General features: G+C 38.6%; 1 protein-coding gene across 1 annotated transcript in view; it reads right to left on the bottom strand.

Annotated features, from left to right (window-relative positions):
• The window catches only part of PEX7 (peroxisomal biogenesis factor 7), a 61,952-nt gene extending 37,885 nt beyond the window's left edge, over nucleotides 1-24,067 (bottom strand). Inside the window, exons 1-5 of the mRNA XM_015823732.1 lie at nucleotides 23,920-24,067; nucleotides 21,144-21,201; nucleotides 15,544-15,694; nucleotides 11,275-11,352; nucleotides 10,250-10,358 (exon numbers count right to left, since the gene is read on the bottom strand). Coding sequence (XP_015679218.1) covers nucleotides 10,250-10,358; nucleotides 11,275-11,352; nucleotides 15,544-15,694; nucleotides 21,144-21,201; nucleotides 23,920-24,067 — 544 coding nt within the window. The remainder of the gene's footprint in view (nucleotides 1-10,249; nucleotides 10,359-11,274; nucleotides 11,353-15,543; nucleotides 15,695-21,143; nucleotides 21,202-23,919) is intronic.
• Between the last annotated feature and the right edge of the window lie 2,307 nt (nucleotides 24,068-26,374).

Below are 26,374 nucleotides of genomic sequence, written 5' to 3'. Positions count from 1 at the left end.
GGGCGGTCCTAGGGTTTGATGAGGGCGTGGCCAGGTTTGGGTGGGGGCGTGGCCAGGGGAGGGAGGTGAGTTCCACCACCTTTTCTCTGAGAAAAAAAGCCCTGGTCATAAGTCACTTTTTTCAGTGTCATAGTAACTTCAAACGGTCACTATACAAACTGTTGTAAATTGAGGTGTCGCTGAACAAGTCTATAGTGGATCAAATATGCATTTATTTGTTAATTTAGCATAACAATCATAATTTAATCATAATACAATTCAAAGTATATTATGTATTGGTGAAATCAAGGACGGAAGATGTGTATCCACTAGCCAAACCTTTTATAACCTCTAATCTTTGGAAATAGTTTGAGAGTTAGATCAAGACTTAAATAATATTTAAAGTACTTAAGCCTTAGCAGAACTCTAATCTTTAATAGATTAAGCCAGAATCCAATATTCAAGTTTCTAATTATGAAAAAATATACCAATGAAAATTAGTTTGTTAAAAATAATTATTAGGAAAAACCAGAAGGAACTTTTTTAACGGTAAAAAAAAAAGATTATTGAGCTTTGGTCTAATAGAGTAAGAACCTATCTCCTAATTCTTAGTATGTAGGCACATCCAACCACTTGAATCTCTGTCTCAGATTACTTAACCTCAGGTTCCTATAAAAAAAAAATACTCCACAGATCTGAAATCCATCCACACTTAATTGTAATCATAAAGCCAAGCAAACGTTTATCAAATTAAATTTGCTACTGCAGTTATCCAGTTATTTGTGTCAGTTTTCAATCATTTCTAATATCTGAGGATGCTAGCACATATATTGTCATAAATGGAAATGTGACCAGTCAGTTTTAAATCAACGTGTCAGTGCATCTGGCTATCATAACTGCAGTACTGACATAATGTTAACTTTCCCAATAAGCTGGCAAAGTCAATATGCTCCAACCTAAGCAATTTTTTTTGTCAACACTGCAAGTCTTGGCCCATTAGGTATATTAAAAATGTCTAATCTTTCTTGGATTTAATAGTCCATTTATATAAAAACAGAAGATCATTTTCTACTCATATTTAATTGCTAATGGTGAAAAATCAACACTCTTTATCACTAGCATTTTCAAAAGAAGCTATACTTGTCCTAAAATAACACCATACTTCATTGTGTCCCAATTAAAACTGTAGCAGTATAGAAGAAACATATTTGCAAAAGTATGAGAGATTTTTTCCCCCTAACAATTTAAAGTCTTCAGTTTGCTTCTGAGACAGCCAGTATCTTACATTATCTGCAGCTCCAGATACCTCAACTGTTAATTACTTTCCTACATTGCACTGTGGTCATTAACACTGCTGTCAAACTCTTAAAACATAAAATGTTAAGTACTGAACATGGAAAAAGAATTTAATTTACTCAAGAGCTAAATAGCTTGTAACTTCTTCTTCTGTTTATACTTTCATATGCAAATTCAAAGACCAGGTTCCATAGCAGTAGTGGGAAATCTCTAGAAAAATCATACCACTTTTAATATTGTTGAATAAAAAAGAGTGATGTGATTAAATCCTCTGAAGATATATGACATTTTTTTTTCTAATGTAAGGATATGCTGGAACCAACCCCACCTGAATTTACTCTAATATACACGAATGGAGACAACACTTAAATTTCTAGCAGGGAAGGTAATAGTTTGCAGTTAGGTCAAGTTTCACAGGTTTTTGCAAACAGTGGATCTTCTCAAGATGCCAGAGAGAGGCCAGAATATTTCTTACAGCAGGGCTTTTCAACCTTTTCACCCATTGTACCACTTTTAGGATATGGCAACATCCGAGTACCACCAGTTGCCTAGCAAGGTGTCAAAAACTTGATGACACCCCCCCAAAAAGGAAAAAAGTGATAAAGTACAGATAGTCCTTGACTTACAACAGTTCGCTTAGTGACTGTTCGAAGTTACAATGGCACTGAAAAAAGTGCCCCCCAAGCCACAGCCGAGCAAGACACCTGCCTGCCCGCCTGGCCGCGCTCTTCCTCCTGTCCAAGGTTTTCATTGTTGTGAGCATTGCTGTTGAGGATTGGCAGTGTGGGTGGGATGGGAGGGTGTTTGGTTTTTATTCCCCCCGTCTGCTGGGTGGTTGCAGCAGGTTTTGGTCACTTCACATGACCCTGGGACACTGTGACCGTCACAAATATGAATCAGTTGCCAAGCATCTGAATGTAAATCACAAGACCCTGGAGATGCTGCAACATTCCAGCTGATCGGCGCTTCTTCTGGGCTCAGCAGAAGCGCCAGGATCAGTGCCGAACTCCAGCTGGAGCCTGGTGCTGATCCTGGCACTTCCGCTGAGCCCTGACAACCCTGCAGCTCCAGCTGTCTCTCGCTCAGGCTTGTGCGGTGCTGCCACCGGTTTAGCTCATTCCCCTCCCCCGGTACCATTTTTCTAGGATGGTCGCGTACCACCTGCCAGGCGCCAATGTACCACAGGTGGTACTCGTACCACTGGTTGAAAAGCCTTGTCTTACAGTAAGCATCTACTGTGTGTATCATTTCATACAGATAACTGTAAGATATTTTAAGTACAGTATTTTTATTTTATAAAGCAACGCTTTTACACCAAACTGGGAAAACCAGTTGCAAAAGGTGAGCTCTCCGAGTGATTGATGGAGCATCATCTGAACAATGTTGATTATGCCTTGTTCTCTATGAATCATGGATACATTTTAATCTTCTTTACACAATATTCAATTTCGTTGTGCAGGTAGAGAACAGAAAGCTACTTTGTGTACAAATTAAACACTTTAAGCTATCAGGCAGTCTTGTTGTTTATGTCATTTTTTTAATGATGTTTTCCACATGACTAGCCTTTTGTTATCAGAGAGACATTTATCAGCCAAAGCAGTCCTTCCGAGCTGATCTCTAGCTACATTATGAGCTTAAAAACTGGTATCGATATTATAATAGTCTGCACCGATTTAACAACTCCAGGTTGTTATCAAGATTTCCCATTCTGAACAAGAATCGAAGCAAGTTAGAAAGCACCCATAGACATACAGATGATTGAATGCAGTATTAACAGTTCTGCAAAGTGCTTTGCTCTTTCCAAACATATTTAATGCTGAATACACCTTAATTGAAATGCCATTCAGGCAGGCCCATTATTTTTCTGTGCTGTAATCTTGTTCCCCTTCACATCCATGCTTATGGCTATAATTTGCACAACTGCAAGTTCTTAAATACTCAATCACTTTTTATTCATTTCCCTTTAAATTTTAACTTTAAATCTTTCTTTTTAGATTTTACACACATTTGCTGACAATTTGATTAAGCACATGCTGCAGGAAACTGAAAGCATCTCACAAACTATCTAAAGCTGTCAATATCATTTTAGAGTTTGCTATTTATTCACATGCATTTTATTTATACCAACTCACTTTCCTCTAGAGCAGTGGTTCTCAACTTGTGGGTCGGGACCCCATTTGGGGTCGATCGACCATTTCATGGGGGTCGCCAAGCAAGGCTGTCCGCCATTTTTTTTGTCCGCCATTTTTTCCCCCTTTTCCGGCGGGTGCCTTACCTCCCTTGGGCTTGGCCAACTGGTGGTCGGCCTGCTCCGTCTCTGCCGCTTGCCAGCTATGCCTCGGCCGGCGCAGGGGGCGGAACCACGCATGCACAGCGCTCCCGGGCAGGGAAAGTCCTCGACTTACGACCAGTTGGGTAGTCCTCGACTTACGACCGGTTTAGTCCTCGACTTACGACCGGTTTAGTCCTCAACTTACGACTGGTTGGGGTCGCGGCATTAAAAAGGTTGAGAACCACTGCTTTAGAGAAGCACAAAGACGTCTTTGGAGAAGCACTGTGGTAACAGCTAATAAAATTTGGGCTTAGCCCAGGTAAACAAAAAAAATGTGATAAAGAAACTCAAGACTGCTTCTCTTGAGAAAACGAGAAATGCTGTCAGGCTTTCAAGATTCAGTTATAGCCTCTCAATAAAATCAAGCTTCAGTATTTCTTGTGGTGTCTGTTTCCTGACCTGGTCTACCTTGAAGGGCTGATACCATCTTCTCACTTGTACATATGTATGCATATGTGTGTGTGTATATTTATACAGAAAGAATGTGAAAACAAAAGGAATGCTTTTATAAACAGCATTTTTGGTTCAAACAACCTATTTGGAGATATTTTACCATTTTCAGTTTCATACATAATGGCAGCAAGAATATAGAATGGTACCAGCATTTTATACACACGCCCACCCACAAATTCAAAGTTCAGGTACAAAAAATCATTGAGATTTCTTCTCAAGCAATATTCCTGAAATTTTCTTCTTTTCTGTTTGGTATATGAGGCGTGCTTGACACATACCGATATCTCAACTGTCAAAAGAGATTTCTGCTGGTTAAGTTATAACTATTGTAATGTTTGTAATATTTTGATTCAGTTTATATTACTTATTGATTAAAAATAGTATTTATATAAGCTTTTTGAAAAACCGTTTAGTGTATTTGCTATGGTAAGACTAATTGATGTGTTGTCATAATTTACATTAGTAATTTACATTACTAATTTATAATTTAGTAATTTACATTAGCACTGCCGTCTAACGTTTTTCATTTTTTGTAATTCAATTTTTTTTTTAATTTCTGTTTATGTTCTTTCTGAGAACAATGTGTTATACAGCATTTGAATAAAATAAATGGGACCCAAAAGGTATAGCACTAGATTACTTGAGGGACCCACTTATATTACTGGTTTCATCAGGGGCAGGAGAGACATGTTCTTGGCTCCCATCAGCTAAGAAATGTCATGTGATGGGACCTAAGAGAAGAGACGTTTCTGCCATGGCACCTGCCCTTCACCCCCCCAGAGATTAGATTGGCTCCACCCGACGGCCTTTCGTAAAATCCTGAAAACGTGAGTTTATCGATGGACCTGGGGATCTGGGAATGCAGCAAAGTGGTTTTATAGTGTTGTTGTTAGATGTGATTACCTCAGGTATGGATTTTATTATTTTTTATGATGATTGTATATGCTCATGTTATTTTTTCTGATTTTTTTAAAAAATTGTCCTATTCTTTTTTGTGCTTTTTTAGAAATATATTCTTAAATATTAAATTGTTAATGTTTGCTTTAATTGTTCGTAAGTTGCCCAGAGTCACATATATGAGGTAGGTGGCTATATAAATTCAATTCAATTCAATTGATAAATTCATAGGTAGCTACAACCTGGCCTTTGTGTTGAGCAAAGTAGAATAAACTATTAGCAAAATAAAACATCCGCAGATATGATTGCATTATATCAGGGATCCCCAACCTATGGTCCGTGGCCCGGTATCGGGCTGCAGCCTGTTGGCACCGGGAATAGCTGGTGAGCCCTGCTCTACTTGTGGTAGCACCGCTGCGCAGGCACTAGTGGCCCCATTTGCACATGCGTGGGGATGCTAGCACCGCCGCCAGCATCATGCGGGCACCAGCAACCCATTTGCACATGCATGTGTGCCCAACGCATGTGACATGGGCGTATGTGGCCTGTTTGCACATGCGCACGCATGCTAGCGCCATCATGCGCGTACCTATTTGCATATGTGCGCATGGGCTGCACGCGCACACATTCCCCTGCTGTTCCCTTTCCTTCCGGGTCGTCAAGCCAGAAAGGTTAGGAAACTCTGCATTATATCTTAAAGCTAAGAATATGGAAAAGTGGGTTGGAATTTCAAGAATCATAGAGCTTTACGCTTTTGAGGAAGCTATGCTCTTCTGCCATGTGGTACAACCCTCCTAAAAGTGATATTTTTTTTAGTTTAAATTTTAGATCTAACACAGACGTATTAGATACAATACGTTTACTAAAAACAAAGATTAGTCTTGGCATTCCCAAGCCCTTAGGCATGCCTTAAGTAGCTCCCTGGATTCTAGCCACAGTCAACATTAGTGACCAGATACAGTTCCCATCAGATATCTCAGTTCTGGACTAGAAGGCTCATTTCTTTTTTAAAAAATAGTGCAAAGACAAAAGAAAATATATTTTGCTTTTCCAATACCTACTAATCAGCACCATGGAAATAATCTCTTTTATTTTCTCTTTTAGTCCAATTTATACCAGGTGAATAATTATTCACTGTTGAACCGGCTCATTACTGCACATCTACAACTCTTTTGGGGTATTTTCTTTCTAAGCAACATTATAACCAGGGTATACTACTGTATGACAGCTAGTTCAGTGTAGATGTTAAAGGCACCAATTTAGAAACCAGGAGATTATATGTTCTGGCCCTGTCTTAGGCATGAGCAAGTTTCTCTCTCTTAGCCCTAGTACTGTAAGCCACTTTGAAAAATACGTCAAGAAAACTGTAGGAAATTGTTCAGTCAGTCACCAGGACTCAACATTACAGATAGTTTTTGACTTACAACCATTTATTTAGTGGCTGTTCGAAGTTACAACAACACTGGAAAAAGTGATTTATGACCGGATTTCACATTTACGAATGTTGCAGCATCCCTATTAAACATGTGGTCAAAACTGAGCCACTTGGCAACTGGCATGTATTTATGGCAGCTGAACTATCCCGGGGTCATGTGATTACCAACCTTTCCAGCCAGCTTCCGACAAACCAAATCAATGCGGGAAGTCAGATTTGCTTAGCGACCACAGGGTTCACTTAACAACTGTGGCAAAAAGGTTGTAAAACGAGGTGCAACTCATTTAACAACTGCCTCATTTAGCAATGGAAATCTGGGGCTCAATTGGGGTCATAAGTTGAGGACTACCTGTAATTCAAAAGATGCAACATTTGCTACCATATTTATTAAATATAGTAAAACATTCTCAAAGTAAAATTGTTAAAAGCTGAGTTGCTATATTAATTCAGTCGCTGTAGCTCTGTATTGCAAGGTATAGCCTTTTGCACCTTAGCCAAGCTGAACACACTCTTGTTCCAAAAATCTATGGCAACTGCAATAAGTACTGGCATGGAATACCAAGGTTACAAAACAGCAAAAGTCTTAAAACTTGTGAGATTTGCCAACGTACTGAATTTTATTCTTCTGATAATGTTTTCTATTGATAAAAAAGAAGATCCACCTGGTTAAATATTCTATTCTTTAAAGAAGCTATCAAAAGAGGGGGGAAATAGTACAGCATGTCTATTCCACTAATCAAATTTTTGAATGAAAATGTTCAAACCCATACCAGCAAAAAAGAATTTAGTGTTTCTTTTGCACCTGAGCAGAGCTTGACTGCAGATTTTTGTCTCCTTTGATAAATCACCCCTATTTACCTATTAATGTTGGTGTAGAGCAGTGGTTCTCAACCTATGGGTCACGACCCCATTTGGGGTCGATCGACCATTTCACGGGGGTCGCCAAGCAAGGCTGTCCGCCATTTTTTTCCCCTTTTCCGGAGGATGCCTTACCTCCCTTGAGCTGGGCCAGCTGGTGGTCGGCCTGCTCCGTCTCTGCTGCTTGCCAACTACGCCTAGGCCGGCGCAGGGGGCAGAACCACGCATGCGCGGCACTCCTGGGCAGGGAAAGTCCTCGACTTATGACCGGTTGGGTAGTCCTCAACTTACGACTGGTTTAGTCCTCGACTTACGATCGGTTTAGTCCTCGACTTACGACCGGTTGGGGGTCGCGGCATTAAAAAGGTTGAGAACCACTGGTGTAGAGATTCACTTTATTCCAATTTCTGTAACATCATTATTGCCATACCACCTACAATAATAAACTCACTACATATTTCATGCATGTGTGTGTAATGTGTGTGTGTGTGTGCGCTATATATATATACACACACACACATATACAGACACACTCATATCTAATACACAAACATGCATTCTTTTCTATTTTATATATGCAAAATCTGTCATACATAATACCTTATACACACAACAGATTTCTCAGCCAACTTAAATGTTTTTTTTAAAGCATAAATGGATGATAAGTGGAAAATTCACAGAACAATAGGATTATGTAGAAATAGGGTTAGCTGGGAAGCTGAAAATTAAAACAGACAGGAAGACTATCAGGAGGTAACACTTTTCTAGGAGAATAGCTTATTGTCTAGAAATAAAAGAATATAACTTGCTGAATTTGTTGAACAATACAAATACGATAAACAAGGAAAAATCCTCATGATAAAAGCAGAAGCTAACTATTCTAAAGCTCACCAAGAAGAAAAAGTTTGAGGCTGTGAGTGTTCTGACAAAGTTGTAATCTCTGAGATTTGGACCATGCCACCGAGAAGACCTTCTTCTGAAAGTAAAAATGACCTATATATTATTAACAACAAATATGAACAATCTCTTTAAAAGCACAGAGTTGCACCACATGTAAGTGCCAGAGTTGTTCAAAATTCCTAATTTAGGTCTTGTCTTTTAGGAGACACTGTCAGTTAAAAAAATGTGCTTTAATATTTCACATAACAATTGCAACAATGCAACAATTCTGTGTATGATATGGCTTTCCCCCGGGAGCTAGGAAGACCAATCAAAGAATAGTGCCTAGTGAAGTAAAACAATTATGTATATTGCCTGCACTTCAAAGAAACAAGCAAAAAGATCCAAAGCAATGAGATTCAGTTCCAAACAATCATGTTCAAAGTAGATGCATTACCAAAGTGTTAAATGGCATTACTTTTTGAAAGAAACACTCAACTGACCTCTCTTTTTAAAATACAGAAATGATCATGCTGCTACTAATCAAAGAGACAGAGCTATTATACTGCTTCCACTGGTAAAGAAGCTCTACAACCTGCTGAATTGTAAAAACAAAACACTCATATACACACACTGAAATCTTTCCGAAACACAATCCTGTTGATTATTTTAAAATTAAACATGCTGACAATGATTAATTCATTAGTTGGGAATAAATAAAGGCAGTTCAGAGACTCAGCACTTCAGCCTCAGGCTTTTGTATTCCCCCCTTTTTTTTATTCTATGCATGAGGAGAGCAAGGTCTTTCTCTTTTAGTTTAGAAATTAGTTTTAATCGTAGGAAATTAAAGCAAGGTAAAACAATGGTTTCATATTTTGCTTTGTTAACCAAGCCTAGCTAGAACAAGCCACTTACTCAAATTTGAATCCAGCCCTCACCATTTTTGCAACGGGATAAACATACCTTTCACAGCTGTTCAATTTATTTGTTGCATATATTCATTATATTTTTAAATTGCAATATTTCTACCATTTTCTTCTAAAGAATAATCCTGCTAAAATAGTTTAACCTAAGAAATAGTGATTGACCCAAAACCACTGAAATATTTTTTTTCCTGTACAGGAAGTCCTCATTTAATGATCACAATTAGGACCAGCAACTCGGTTGTTTACTTAAAGTAGCCATTAAGTGAAAATGTGAGTTCAGTTTTCCTGCAAAGGTTGTAAATGCAAGGGCTGGTCGCAAGGTTACGTTTTCTTCACCATGATTAACTGTGAACAGTCACTAAAGAAGAACTAACTGTAGTAAAATAGAGACTTGAAATGTAGTGTCCCCAATCCTTATCTTACACCCAGCCCCTATACTCAAAAAGCACTACAACTTGTATACAAGAAGTAACCTGGACAACAACTTCCAATTCACTGGTGATTAACCATGCTGTGATCCAAACACCTGAAAAACATGAGGATGGCTATCCCTGGATCCAGTAGTATTACTACATTACCATAAACAATGTTTATTTATAACTAAATAGTTAGGTAGATGGTTCGAATCACAGTATGACCAATTCATGTGCAGCTTTTCCAAAGGCACTACTTCCAGGAGCTGCAATCCAACGCTCTACATACAAACCTACAGGTTCCAAATAACCTTTGTGCCTTCAAATCCAAAGGCATAATCCTAACATAAGATAATATGTTCCCAAAAGGACGGTTGAACTATATGTTTTTCAGGAAATGAAATGACTTGAACACTGTCCATAAAGACATGAAGATATTAGATAAAAGACATCCATTCAGAAATGTATAACTTCTTGTAGTGCCGTATCAAGCCAGGAAGGGGAAAAAGTTGGCAAGGCAGTAAAAAAACGAAACAAAATGACAGCATGAAAAACTGCTACTGATTCACTTGATTAAAGCAGTTGCTGATCCACATAGAGGGGCCAGATATGTGTAGTTAAGAGATAACAACTGAGCCTGCTCTTTAATTATAGTTACACATTCTTTATTCCTTCCACTAGTTATTTAAATTTATACCACCATCTGCTGGACAGAATTTTAGAACAATCGAATGTAATTAAAGTGCTCCTACTACAAATAAATAGAAATTGCAGCTTTTACCTGAGGTAGAGGCAAAGCAGCCGGGGACATGTGGAGACCATATGGTGCTATAAATGACACCTTCGTGGCCTTTGAATGTGCACAATGGCCGTCCCACTTCAGGATCCCACTAGACAAAATGTAAACAAATAAAGGATAATTGGTACACCTACTTTCAGGATATAGCTCCTACTTTGGAGAGCGACCTTATCTTTTAAAACAAGCAAACAAAGTACAAGCAATTATTGTCATGAAACAAATGTATTGCTTTCCCACAGAGATATTTCCCAGTGTAAAAATGCACGTCTAAAATTTGCCAAAATGTGTATCTCTAAAACAGCTTTAATTTATGCCTTTCTGAACATTAGCGCCTTCTTTGGCTAGATTTAGATGCTTGCATGTTAATATCATCATATATAAGACTAGTCCAACGATCACTTTCCCAGACTGAGTTGCAAAAACTATAGTTTTAACACTTTCAATAGAAGATTTTAAATTTTTGGTTTGAGTTTGCTTTTCCTTTTAAAAATTGGGAAGCATCTCTCTCTCTCTCTTTCTCTCTCTCTCTCTCTGAAAGAAATAGAAATGAACAGATTTGGAAACACTCAGAAATGTAGACATGTGATGAGGGGATGACCATCAGAACTTCAAATCTGGGTTGCAAGTAGCTTTTTCAGCGTCAATTACAACTCTGAATGGTCACTAAGCAACTAGTCATAAATCAAGGTCCGTACTTTCAACTATCAACTGCCCTGGATTAATAATTTAAAGAACAATCACATATGCAAGTCTTGCTCAATTTGCAGTTTTGTTATGTAAAGAAATATATCTCGTGTCTCTTCCCACTTGATCAGTTAATTCATTAAATAGTGTAATTACAAAAAAACTAGATCTCACTTTCATTCTCATTTTTTTAACCAATATTAATTTAAACCAAAGAAAGCAAGTCGTTATCAGTTAAAGAAAAGAACAGAAAACATGCTGAGAATATTATTTTAGAATGTTAAACCAATATGCAATTTAAGTAACCTGCAGTACACACATACCAATTTTGCTGTTTGATCCCATGATCCAGATACTATTAACTGATCTCCTCTGGTCTGACTCCAGTCAACACTATAGACCTGTAAATATTAGATACACTTTAGCTTGCTAGCACACATTGGATAAGCCATAATTAGAGCGTATTTCCTGTCCTGCTACTGAAAGAATATACTGGATATACTGCGTAAGAGAAATATACACTATATATCAAGGTTCAAGACTGAAAAATGAAAATCTACAACTCAAAATAAAATGTTTCTCTTTTAATATACATGCATATTAATAATCAACAATTTGTGAAGGTACCCAACAATTTGTTAGATTGTGACACATGAGAATGTTTATGCACGCATGTCCATTTATACTAAAATATACTTGTATATACATACATAGATATGTATGTGGTTGTGTGTTTGTGTATACAATGTGTGTATGGCTGGTTGGTACATCCTTTTATTTATTGTAATGTAATAACTGTAATCTTTACCTTTTCTTCCTAAGATAGAAAATTAAGACCACTCAATTGTGGTTTTCGATAAGATTTCAAGAATTTTTTTTGCTCAGAAGAATGGATCCATTTTATTGCTTGCTACTTCCTCAATTATAGTTTTTAAAAGCATTGATCAAAACACTGCTCACTCTTATTTTCTGCCCAGCTATTCTTAGATTCGCACATTTCTTTTCTATTTTTCTAGTACTGCATCCACTGTGCACAGAAGATAATCTCCAGGAGAAAACCACAGCCCCTGTTATAAAAACTAGGTTACCACTGCAAATATCCCAGTTCAGATACTCATCTACAATTGGTGTAGCATGGAAAAATTACGCAAGCCCAAGGGCTATTTTTAAATTTGCTAAAAGATAAATGCAGCTTCCTGACATGATCCAATTAATTCTAGTATGGTGTATCAGTATTAACAGTTCTTTAAATATATTGTTCAAAGACTGATACTGAAACACTATGTGCCAGACTATTTTCAAAGGATGGTCAGACTATTTTATCAATTAACTAGGCTGCCCAAAACAAAACAATATTCTTTTACCCTGGGACTAGATTCTGTTTTTTTACCTTTATTTTATTTTATTTTCTTAGATACCATCATAAGATTAATCAATTAATGAACTATTGCTACAAAACAAAACTTCTAATGTTGTAGAAGAGTCAGAATATTTAATTTTCAGCAACTGAACATATTTCTCAAAAGACTAATATAGCAAAAGCCTGATGGCACTCACTGCTTGTGAACCTCCTCTTGAGAAGAGCTAACCCTGACGGGTTGCAACAAAATACTCCTGCAGAATATATGACTTCTGTTTAACATGGTCACCATAAGACAGGAATCGCTCCAAATACCAGCAACTTAAAATAATGTTTAATATATTGCTTATTTTAAGTTTTATCTGCATCAACTAACTGCTGCTTTTGATTAGGTGAGCCAAAAAGCCCAGAGAAATTTCTTCTCTGCCTTTTTTCTTGCAAAATAAAGTATTTTGCCCATGTACAGGCACGTCAGAACAACTGGAAGCAGCTTATGAAGCAGCCAGTCATGTCTGGAAAAATACATTAATTCTTCAAATAATTTCTTTTGCAACTATATCTGGCACTAAAGCTAGGTGGATGACTTTGAGCCAGTCGTTCTCTTTTCAGCCCATTTGCGAAAAGCCTTACAAGAAACCTGAAGGAACTTCCCCAGGCAATTGTCAAGAATCACACTGACTCAAAAGTGTATGTGTGTGTGTATCTTTAACACTAGAATGGGAAACTTCTAGTCAATCCAGGCAAAAACCAACCCTTCACTCAAAAACACATCATACTGCCCAAAAGCTTCTTCTCCCAACCACTGCTACCTTCCTTACCCTTTTAGGCTGATTTCTTCAACACATACTTTCTCCTAAAGAAGAGTGTACAACTGTACATGCCATATGAAGAGCTGCACTTGGCTCATGCTTGTTCATTCCTTGCACACTTTCCTACTACTATGCACTTTCCCTGATGGAGAAAGTGGCCTCATCTGACAATAACTCCTTAGAAGAAGGTAAGTTAGGCTACCCCAAACTGCTCTCTGAATCAGTTGAGGCAATCACTAGCACAGGACAATGGTTAAAATCAATCTCTGCTAACCCTCTCTCCATGTCTTTGATTATCACACCCGATCTGTTTCCTGCTTCTATTGCTTTTGTTTCATGTCAACAGACTTTCTTCAAAGGCACTGGATGACAATGCCTAACAAATTTTAAAGGCCTTGAGGCTGTAATGAGGATTCAAATGATATCCAAATAAAAGGGGAAAAAATACTTTATCAGTTGAGGATGTTAAGCCTGTTTCACTCATTAGTGGACAATTGGTGCTGGTAGAAACAAAAAGCTGCCACGTGGAGAAAATCCCACAGAGAGGCCTTTGAATTTTTTACATAATAAAATGTGTAACCTATAAAATAAGAAAACAGAAGGCAAGAAATTGTATGAAAAGCTTGAGGCTAATTCAACTGGATTTTGAAATGCCCTACTTCTATCACAGAGAGATAAGGTAAGGTAAGGTAAGATAACCTTTATTGTCATTTTCTTACTGTGGGCACAATGGCACACATCAAAAATGAAATTTAGTTGCCTGCTCTCAAAGTGAAACACATACATGATACACATACTATATACAACCTATGTATAGACCCACCCCCCTACATATACATAACAACTAAATATTAAATACTGTCCATCTTGAATATATAACGGAAGGAGGAAGCTTGAGAGTTCACAAGGTTAATGTTGTATGGAATGAAACTATGGTTGAATCTGGATGTTCTGCTATGGATACCACGAAGAAGTGACAAAAGATATTCCAGTGTACGGTAGAAACAACTATTCCAGGGGTCTTCAAACTCGGCCCTTTTATGACTCATGGACTTCAACTCCCACGCTGGCTGAGGAATTCTGGGAGTTGAAGTCCATGAGTCATAAAAGGGCCGAGTTTGAAGATCCCTGAACTACTGTATTCCAATCTTACCAATAGTCGTCTACCCTTAAAATTATGAAAATTATGAAATTAGAATAATTGGTCTCAAAACATTTGTTAGAATAATTGATCTCAAAACATTTTGCAAACCCCCTAGAGAAGGTATATTTGGATTGCTCCAAATTTTGGCTATTTTAAGATTCTAACTTTGCCACAAAGACAATGAATACATTTTTACATTAGTTTCTCTTATTAATCTTGGGGCAATCAGTACAGTTCTACAAAGTGATAAACCTATATATTCTGCAGAGTAGAGAAAGGTGTGTGTAGGAAAGCCAATAAAGAACTTGCTTTATATGGCAGAAGTTCATACAATATAAAAATACCACAATCTTCCTGGAAAAAGAAAAAAATAGCGTAATTTTAGATAACACAACCTTTGTAGTGTTTCTATAGTTACTGTAACACTTAAAAAAATAATAATAAAAAATCTTTCCATTTTTCCCCAATAGAACTAACAGAATCATTATGTTACATAATACTCAAAAATAATTTCCATTGATTTCAATGATGCAAAATTGCTATTCAAAAAGGGATGCAAGATTTGTAAGGATAATATATTGCTGGACAGAACATTGCAATTTCCAACGGAAATTCTGCTTGTTAGTTATTATATATTTTCAAAATGTCATTTTCTCCAAAGTTTATTTCTTTTTTAAAAAACATTTTAATAACATTTTTATAAAGAAAAGATAAAGAGAAGAAACTTACAAAAGCAATAGCAGGATAAATCAGAGGGATTATCCAATCACAATTCATAGAAGTGAAAGAAAATTCTGGTATTTTTAAACTTCAATTACTATTTTTATTAAGCAACAAAGGGTTCCTTTTTGAAGAGTCTATTTAGAGACCGAGTGCCCAAAACCCGCACCACCCCACCCCCTGCCTGCCCCCGCCTTGCCCTGCCCGCCCGCAGGGCCACCCACTGCCTCCACAGCCCGCCAGCAGCACCATGGCAGCCACGCCCTTCGCCCACGCCCTGCAGCAGTATCTGCGTGTGACAGGGCGCGAGGGCGGAATCTTGTCTCCACTGCCTGGCTGCCATGTTCTTGGCTGTGCTGCTCTGCGCGGGCTGCACCCAGGGGTGACTCTCCTCCAAGGGGCTGCTGGTGAGGAAGGGGCCGCGGGGGAAGGCGGGGCTAGGGTGACGGCACATGTGCCCACAGAGAGGGCTCTGAGTGCCACCTCCAGCATGTGTGCCATAGGTTCACCACCACTGGTCTATCTTTTTCTAGAGAAAAGTGACTATATTTAATTATACCTCTTGAGTGTGTTCTTTATAGACCTGCAAAGGACCTGCAGGTTTTTCTGTATCCCAGATTTGTAAAGATCCATCTCCACTAGAGGTGACCAGCACGTGTTCATTCTTTTCACTCCACGTCACATCAAATAGACCATCATTCCAGTCAAAACTAAACCAAAAGTGAATATATTAATTTATGACAAGAATATAGCATGTAATATAACTGGGTACTATTTAAAGATACAATCTCAAACCAAAAATTTACATCTTACCAAAAAAAATTATGTGGGCCTGGGGAGAACCTGGAATGAAATTTTTAGCAAGTCATAACATTTCACTGAACTACACTCAGTTTAACTCATCTTATAGAGAAATTGTGAAAAGACAGGAACCCTCACAGATTCCACTATGAGCTTCTTGTTTAAACAAAGAATGTATTGGGAGATGGGATTGATGTCACGCTTTTAACATTCAGCATTTTAAAAATTAGTTTACTAGAAACAAATAGATCTAACTTTCATGAAGTTCATATCCACAGTTTATTTTTTTCAAGCTTATTGTCAGTGGGGCCATTGATAGTATATAGAGTAAAGGTGATAATGAATCACCTTGGAAAATTTGATTTGATTTAAACTTCTAATTCTTCTCCATTAGCGATCAACTTTGATCACCAAAACTTTATTGAATTATTCATATATTGTTAAATGTTGTACTGACTCCAAAAATTTTGAGATATTTCTCAATCCAGCTATGTGAAACAGAATCAAATGCCTTTTTCTAGTCTACTCAAGTTATACTTTATGGGAACAAGCTGGAAGGAAATTTAATAAGCTAATTGAAGTTAGGATGGATTTTCTATTGGTTTGATGCAGCAGGTAATTAAAAGAAAATTCAATGCATTATTTTGTGCTTATAAAATGGATCTGAAAAGGGGTTATTCTTTTTTTTCTTTTATATATAATGCTTGAGTAATTCCTAAATTTTGCAAAAATATTACTGAAAGTGAATTTGAAAATATATACTGTATGTTAAGAGAGTTTAAAAAGATGCATTAGAATTGATTTTAGTTATAAAGACAATTTTTTTAGAAAAATGTTTAGAGTTTTAAAAATAATATAAAAGAATTTTTCCCTTTAAGATTAAATAATTAAAGAATTTGAAAGAATGAGGTGAGTTTTGTTAATATAATTGATGATAGTTTAGAAAGATTAATAAATATAGTTATCACTTCCTAGAAGAGGGAGAAAAAGAAAAAAATATTTTGTTAAGATGGCAACATAAATTATTTTAAACAAAGAGATTTTATTTGGTCTTATTTCTATTGGGATATTGCTAAATTAAAATTTAGTTGGAAGATTTATATAATTGGCTTGTAATAATTATAGGTAATGTAAAAAGCTGAGGTCATATTAGAATTTTACTATATTGGAAAAAGAGTTGGAAGTGAATACAGTACCTTTTTTATAGTCCTTTTCTTCCTTTTCTTAATCTTTATTTTCACTGTATTTTATGCTATAATGAACCTTAATAAAACTTCAAAAAAAGATTTGGTCTGTAATTATGCCCATAAGGGGCTGCCACAAAGAAGAGGGAGTCAAGCTATTTTCCAAGGCGCCTGAAGGCAGGACAAGAAGCAACGGATGGAAACTAATCAAGGAGAGAAGCAACCTAGAACTAAGGAGAAACTTCCTGACAGTTAGAACAATTAATCAGTGGAACAACCTGCCTCCAGAAGCGGTGAATGCTCCAACACTGAAAGTTTTTAAGAAGAGACTGGACAGCCATTTGTCTGAAATGGTATAGGGTTTCCTGCCTGAGCAGGAGGTTGGACTAGATGACCTCCAAGGTCCCTTCCAACTTTATTATTATTATTATTATTATTATTATTATTATTATTAGTAGTAGTAGTAGTAGTAGTAGTAGTAGTAGTAGTAGTAGTACCTTGTATGTTGTTGGCAAATAAGTTATGGATCTGTAGTTAGAAATGTCCTACCAGTTGTTAGCTGTTTTACTTATAGATTACTTGATGGAAAACTCCCTTCACACTTTTAATGAAGAGAACATCTCTTCATTACATGTTTTACATGTCTGCAATAGTGGCAAATATCTGTAGTTCGTGTGTAGGATGAGAATGAAGGTTCGTTCTTTGAGCTTGTAGGTTGGCTTCCAAACGTTTTGTTACCAGGCTAGGTAACATCTTCAGCAGAATTAGTGTTGTGGGTGTGTCAAATGATGGTCTTGTGATGGGTCTTATGAATGGGTCAGGTGTGAGTCATCAGTGAGAGGCTTGTGATGGGTCTTGTGATGGGTAGGTTACATCAGGTCAAGGTCATTGGGAGGTGAACTGCAGGTGGAGGGGAGGGGGGTTGCATGGGTTGGTTGACACTCGGTGCTGTCTCTGGTTGACTGTGTGGTTGATTTGGATTCTGAGAGGTTCATAGGCTGGTTGTAGGTCAATGTGTCTGTTGATGGAATTGCTTGTGGAATGCCAAGCTTCGATGAACTCATGAGCGTGGTGGGTGGTAGCGTGGCCAATGATTTTTGTGTTGTTCCAATCGAACTGGTGCTGTTTGGTGTTGATGTGAGTAGAGATTAAGGATTTGGGATCATGGGGTATGACTGCCAGACAGTGTTTGTGGATCCTGGTTGACGATTCAACCCACTCAATAAACTCCGCAGAACAATTTCTCCAATGCATCAAACACACCAAGATCAACAAGGAAGAAATTATGGTCTTGTTCGACATCACTGCTCTCTTCACCTCGACTGACATCGACCTGGCTAAACAAGGCCATACATCACCTACTCACTAAACACCAAACCCACAAAGATGATGCCACTACAGAACACTCCATGTCCACAGAAACCAACGTGAAATTCCTGGATCTATGCCTCAACACATATTTCAAGTTCAACGGGAAAATGTACAAGCAAGTACAAGGTACCCTGGTGGGATCACCCATATCAGGCCTAATTAGCAGAAGCAGTCATGCAAAGACTCAAATCCATAGCTCTAACCACCATCCAACCAAAATTCTGGACACACTACGTTGATAACACCTTCATCATCATCAAACGCTCCCTACCTAATAACATATTCCCTGGGATCAAATTTATACGTGAAGAAGAAACATACAAGACTCCCATTCCTCAATATTAATATAAGACTAGATAACAGAGAACTGGAAACCTGCATCTACCGCAAACCCACACACATGGACCAGATCCTCAGCTTTGCAAACAACCACACCACCGCACACAAAAGAAGCTGTGTCCAGACCCTCTTCAAAAGGGCCAGGACACACTGCAGCACCACAACACTAAGAAAAGCAGAAGAGAAACAACTGCTGGACATCTTTCTCCATAACTCCATAACTATCCAAAACACTTCGTATTCTGACACACAGCACAACACATTGCACAGCTGACTACGCAAAAACTAACTCTACCATACATAAAAGGGGTGCCGGAAATGACAGCCAGAATTCCCCAACCCCTAGGAATAGCAATAGCCCATAAACCCACAGCCACACTCTGTCAAGAATTATGGATGAAAGAAACAATGTAATCTATATAGTCAACTGTAACAATTGCAACAAATTCTATAAGACAAACATCACATCAATTAAAAAAACAGGCTCCATGAACACCAGCTGGCAGTCAAATGCCACAATCCAAATCCTTAATCTCTACTCACACCGACATCGATTGGAGCAACACTAAAATCATCGGCCACGCTACCACCGCCATGGTTGTGAGTTCATCAAAGCCTGGCATTCCATAAGCAATTCCATCAACAGACACTGACCTACAACCAGCCTACGAACCCCTCAGAATCCAAATCAACCACACAGCCAACCAGAGACAGCACCGATCCTCAACCAACTGACACAAGCCCCCCATCCCCTCCACCTGCAGTTCACCTCCCAATGACCTTGACCTGATGTAAGCTCCCCATCACAAGACCCATCATAAGCCTCTCACTGATGACTCACACCTGACCCATCACAAGACTCTCACTTGACACACCTGACGCCCTTATTAACAGAAGAACACTGACACTGAAATCCCCTAAACTCCACTGAAGGAGTTTTACATGTCCCTGTCACTACTAACCATAACAGATCCAGGGAATTGAAGGTAGTTTTCTTTAAAGTAATTGCTGACAACTTTTATTTTTGGTAGAATTTAATGTTGTAAGGTTGTTTTTCCTTTTTGTGGAATCAGTGTAGGCAAGTTTCATAATGCAATGTTTTTATGAAAGGAGAGTCTTCAAATTTGGAAAGTGAGGAAGTGGTTCAATTTCCTTTTTCGCTCTGCAGTTGACTTTTGTTTTATGGTTTGGGGGTATGTGTGTGCTATAAACATCCCTCTACAAGAAAGGATAAATGCAAGTAACAGAAAATGAAAGCCATTTAAAACCAAAAATCTGTTAACCCCTATACAGTAGAGAAAAGAGAAAGACATTTCCAGTATTTCTAAATCAGCAAGTAATATTGTACTTTCAAAGGTTTGAATTGGTGTTTACTGTCTTTGTCGATGGAAGAGAAAAATTGTAGAATAATAAAAAAAATTCTCACCCCCTTCCATCCCCAACATTGTTTTGCAATGCATTTCATCAAAACAATATGCTGTAATCAGAAAGTCCTTGGAAAACTAGAAGAAAACTACATTCCCTCCTCTTCCCTGTTGAAGTAATTTTGTTTTATAGAAAGAGTTTTCTCCTATAAAGAAATTTCTGTAAAATAAACAAATAAAAAAAGACATGAGGATTGCAGAATTAAGATTCATATTTGGGTCTCAAGACGAATTGGACTGTTCATCTTCGGGGTTTGAGACAAAATTTGGAGCTGGCAATACCCTTTACAAAAACTTGAATATTTTGGTGCATAACAAAAATGGAGTAAACCTTTTCCAAGACTGCGGTAAGCTATTAAACTGAATAAAATTTAGTAGACATAAATATGTGTTGCATCTAAAAAAATTTCTAGTTGTCCTTACTTCCTAAAGGCTTCTTGAGGCTTTAAAGCAGTGGTTCTCAACCTTTTTAATGCCGCGACCCCCAACCGGTTGTAAGTCGAGGACTAAACCGGTCATAAGTCGAGGACTAAACCGTTCGTAAGTCGAGGACTAAACCGTTCGTAAGTCGAGGACTACCCAACCGGTCGTAAGTCGAGGACTTTCCCTGCTCGGGAGCGCCGCACATGCGTGGTTCCGCCCACTGCACTGGCCGAGGCGTAGCTGGCAAGTGGCAGAGACGGAGCAGGCCGACCACCAGCTAGCCCAGCTCAAGGGAGGTAAGGCACCCGCCAGAAAAGGGAAAATAAATGGCGGACAGCCTTGCTTGGCGACCCCCGTGAAATGGTCGATCGACCCCAAATGGGGTCGCGACCCATAGGTTGAGAACCGCTGCTTTAAAGGATTCTGAACTGTTCTATTGTCAATAATCCTTTCAGCCCCTTTTTTATTCAATACTATTCTATTAAATCAACACACAAGAATTTAGCAGTATAAATGCATTTGATACAGTTACAGTTTTATAAAACTACATCAGAATATCTAATTCCCAAAACACAAGATTATGCAATAATTACTTTTATTATGAAAAAACAAAATACCTCCTGAAAAGATGAAGTCCAGCTTCATTTTGTTCCAACACTACTAGAGTTCCACAACCTAAAATTGAAGACAATAAAAAGCACTGAAAACAATGGTCTATATAGTATAATATGAACTAAATTAGAGTAAGATTCTTGAAAACTGCTGAACTTTGGGAATCCCTTTCAGAAAACACTGAAGCCTACCTTATAGCCTTGTCAAATTATATCTACTTAACATAGAATTGCTACTCTGGCAGTGCTTTTCTAGGGTATGAGAGGCTTTCATCACTCAGTTTTTAATTCTTTTAACTGAAGCTGGGTCCTATTATATGCAAATTATGTGCTCTACCACAGGGGTCCCCAACCCCCGGTCCGTGGACCAGTACCGGGCCGCAGCATGCCAGCAACCGGGCCGTACAAACAAGCAAAGCTCCATCCGCGAGATGCAGACAGCACACAAAACCACGCACCCTCCAGTCCGTGGAAAAACCTCTCTCCACGGAGCTGGTCCTTGGCGTCCAAAGGGTTGGGGACTTCTGCTCTACCATCTTCTTTTTCCAAAAGTTGAACAGGATACATTGATACTTAATGCTACGCTTGGATGATTTTTACAGTTAATAAGTCTCCAGAGACTACATATAAAAATATATCTCTATAGCATGGATTGTTAAGCAGAATCAGTATTACCTTTTACAGCCTTCAAAGTTAGACATTTCAAAAACCATTTTGAAAGTTTGTGAGGGGAAAAGGAAGGAAGAAGCATTTTCAAATAAATATTTCAAAAAGATTATTTTTTGACTTCAGGTACAAAAACATAATGGTCACAATTAACTTCAGATATAGTTTTAAATAATGTAGAGATGACCTTATGGAAGGAATGCTGAACAGTTAAGGTAAAAGAAACAGCAAATGAATCCTGGAAAAATGGACAGAATGAGAAAGAAAGAAACTCAAAATAAGTCCGCTTTGATTTTATTTTGTGCAAAAGAAGGTAGAGGGAAACTGATAGACTTTCAAGATTCTGTTTTATAACCCACAACAATAAAGTAGCATATCTGGAATTCTTGCAGTATCTGGTCTGCAAGGTCCTGGGCTAAAGGAGTGGCATATAGATTTAATGACTATCATAAACTGTGTAACTATACTGAATAATTGTATACTTATTCCCTATGTAAAACGGAAATGCAACCTAAGACTCCATAGTTGCATGCAAACCCAAATGTTTCACCTGTAACTCCAGAACTTATTCAAATGTTGTCACCATCACTGGGAGAAAATGATTAAATGTATGATAGGGAACTGCCATATTAACTCCATTTAATTTAATTTTAATTCAATAAAAATGATTTTCTTTCTTTTCATCCTTGTACTGTGCGCCTTTTGGATTGCAACCTCAAGCACACCATTCAAATATCACAGCATGTGGGAATGCTTCTTTCCTAAGGCATTTTTGTTATCTTCGGAAGTTCACTTCCAGGTGCAATACAGATGCTCAATTTACAACCATTCATTTAGTGACCATTCGGAGTTACTACGGAACTGAAAAAAGTGACTTGTCATTTTTCACACTTATGACTGCTGCACCATCTCCATGTTCACGTGATCAAAATTCAGACACTTGGCAAACGACTCATATTTATGATGGTTGCAGTGTCCCAAGATCATGGGATTGCCTTTTGCGACCTTGTGACAAGTCAGTGGGACAGCCAGATTCACTTAACAACCATGTTACTACTGTAGTGATTCACTTAACAATTGTGGCAAGAAAGATCATAAAATGGGGCAAAACTCACTTAACTACTGTCTCGCTTAGGTACAGAAATGTTGGGTTCAATTGTGGTTAAGTCGAGGCCTAGCTGTAGTACCAAACATAATTAGACTATAAGGCAAAGAACATTTTCGATACTAGATTTGCAAAGAGACATACAGGTAGTCCTCAACTTTTGACAATTGAGCCCAAAATTTATGTTGCTAATCAATTTCCTCAATCACATCAGACATAAAAAAATTACCAGCCACAATACTATAACGAACCATGCATTTGTTTAGGATGCATGTGGGCTTTAGCTGACGTTTTTCCACTGAACATGTGTCAAAATCTGCTTTATTTCTGCTTTAAAAGAAGGGAACATTTTTTTTTTCTTGGGAGCTTCTTCATTCCGACTGGGTGTAACCTAAAAGCACACGCCCACGAAAGCCTCAGCATTCCCACGGGAGGATTGTGTACCGCACTTATCATGGCTTTTTCACAAGCCCTTCCCCCGATTTTTCGTGATCTCTGAGCTAATCTATTAAAAATACCGTCCTAAAAAGTGTGCATCATCACACCTGAAGACTCCCAGTTACTGTAATTTTAGCTCACCAAGGGCATGTATGCATTCCTGTTCCAGGTAAATTTTTATCAGCTGAGCTGATCTCAGCTGATCTAAGCTGCAAAAACCTAGTATTGCAATCTAAGCTGCAAATGCAATGCAATCTAAGCTGCAAAATGCAATCTAAGCTGCAAAAACCTAGTATTGCAATCTAGGAAGTAAATCCCATGAAACTTAAGAATGGCCAGGAAAGGGGCAGTGGCTTCTATCCAAACGAAGCGCCTCAAACACGTACGCAGACTGGAGCCTATAGTAGCCCTGTCTTTTACAGGACAAGTCTGCTCCACACAACCTATCATCCTCTCCAACCGCCCTTTGGACGCGACCAAAGAATCTAGGTAGCAAAAAGCGCTTAGGTAGGGGGATTGCTGCTGCTGCTGTTGCTGCCGTCACTGCGCACGCGCCACCTGCTGCCGTTTCACCTGCAATCCCGTAGTACTGCGAGGTAGCGCAGGCCAAACGCCCCGGCAGGTACGGCGAAAACTCGACTGCGTAACCGTGGCGGCCGGGCAAGCGGAAGGCCTGCGCCCTCAGGAGCTTCCCTAGCGCCTCGCCGCCGTTGCGGCTCATGGCTTCACCGCCGGCGCTGAGCTCGCCTGCCTGGCCGCGGGGGGGGGGGCAGCTGCTCGCGGGCGGCTTCAAAACCGCCCGCTCCCTTCCTTGTTTCGCCGCCCCTCTCGTGTGGGCGGGGATGAGGGAAACGGTCGCCGTCGCCGCCATGGTTGTTTTGGGCTACGAGCCTTTCTTCCCGAATGCCTTCTTGCGAGTCGGACTTCCGGTTCCAGCTTGCCCTTCTTTGGAATCGCTTCGTGCGCGAGAAGCTTCTCGTGATTCGGGGATTTCTTTTGTAACGCTGGTTTGCGGCATTCCTGCCGTCTTCTAAGGGAACTTGTGAAAAAGCAACGACGTTGTGTTTTTACAACGCGCTCAAGCTGGTCAGTGACAACCCGTTTTCTCGATTTGCATAATGCATTAAAAACTACAAACTAATCCCACGGGCTAGTTTTGTGCAACACGCGGAAGAAAAACAAACAACATGATTAAAACTATCCAAGATGAGTTATAGGTTGCGCACACGACACTACTACGTCTTTAACTGACGTGATTAAGCGTGTTGTGTAATGATACTGTGTATCTTTGACTTAGCAATATTTTATATTGCTTTTCATTAAGATGGATAATAGTGCGGTTATAAGGGTACAATAATAAATAGGTAAAGCCACAAATGAATATTTGTTTTGACCTTTTAAAACGCAGATTAATAAATTAATGTCAAGGCATATTGCAATAAAATCTTTTAAGGACGTCATTGCTCTCTCCTTTCTGTAAATCTTCGGTTTGACAGTATACACAGTTTTTTTTAAAAAAGTTAATGCACCTTTAATCTTTAAACCAACACTCCTCCTTTCTTTGGATCTGTTTAAAAAATTAATATTAACATATATTAAAATCTTACTGACATTAACCTAAAATTACAATTCCTGTAGTGAAACTATGTTCTCTTATAACACTATTGTAGAAATTTGCTGGTGATTTTTCTCAGAAAAGCTCTGAGATCCCTTCCAACTCTTTCATTCTGTGATTCTGTAAGAATCAAATTTTTCTCTGCCTGCCTAAAATATCTCTCAGATTTCAGGAATTAACCTTTGGAAATGATTGTGTAGTGGAAATTTCTGCCAGATTTCAGGAAAGCTCACCAGTGCCTGTTGGAAACCCTATGAGTCTTATTATCTGTGAAAGTATTGCCTACCCAATTCCAAAATGGCTGTGGCTAGCTTTATAAAGTGAAAAGGAAACAAGGTTATATGCAAAATGAACACAGGAATATACAAATATAATCATCTGGTGGAATAACATATCATATTTGAACATTATCCCCCAGCTAAAAGATGCCCACTCAAAATATATGCATGGGGAAAATGGTTTAGAGAAAAAAAAGGAAGATTCCATTAAGATCTTGATGGAAATACTGTTGCAAAGAATAGGTGCAATAACAGACAGCTTGCTTCCTGGTTCCCGCTACATTATATTGTTTAATTGATGGGACCCAGAGCAATCTGACTTTGTTAGAACAAACAGCATGGGCAGACATAATGCAAGACAGATGATCCCTCAAATAAGCTAAAACCTTATATCAGTGCCCCCCCCAACCTTTTGGGCACCAAGGACTGGTTCCATGGAGAGAGGTTTTTCAGCAGACCAAAGGGGGCATTTCATGTGCTGCCTGCATCCCACAGATGGGGCTTCACTTGTTTGCAAGCACCGATTTCTGGCATGCTGCAGACCAGTACCCGTCCATGGACTGGGGATTGGGGATCCCTGCCTTATATCATCAGCACCTTGAATTATATGTAAATCTTGACACCAGATAGAGAAGCTCAGGAAGAGACTTACATATAATTCAAGGTGCTGATGATCAGCTACACTTGTAGAGCAGGGCAGCTAGCCACCACAGAGGTCTCCACAGAGCAGAATTACTACTTCATTTCTCTGGACTTCAGAGTTGTGACTGCTGCAGCACCCAAAACACAGTTAAGTAAATTTTGGACAAGGCAACACCTCCCCCATCAATCAAGCAGGTTTCAGTAATTTGTCCATTTTCTCTACAATTAAATTGTGGAAGAACTTGGGCTCTAGTGCAGTTCCCCAAGGCCCTGCAATTAATTGTTATTTGGGGATTCCTTTAATAATGTGGCCTGGTTTCCTTTTGTTGTTTTGATGGTTTTCTCAAATTCCCACTTTTTTAATTTCTGAAAAATCCAAATGGGAACATTGGAGAACTGTCAGAATTTTGCAAGATTGAGCAATCTTATGAAATCTAAACAAATCTTAATTTTTTGTAAAATAAATATTTTAGTGCTCAGGCCACTATGTAAT

Source organism: Protobothrops mucrosquamatus, unplaced genomic scaffold (genome assembly GCF_001527695.2).
Source record: "Protobothrops mucrosquamatus isolate PMUCROS unplaced genomic scaffold, P.Mucros_1.0 scaffold1969, whole genome shotgun sequence".
Taxonomy (NCBI): Eukaryota; Metazoa; Chordata; class Lepidosauria; order Squamata; family Viperidae; genus Protobothrops; species Protobothrops mucrosquamatus.
The sequence above is the reverse complement of the archived record's forward strand: the minus strand, read 5'-3'. Positions and strand labels throughout refer to the sequence as shown.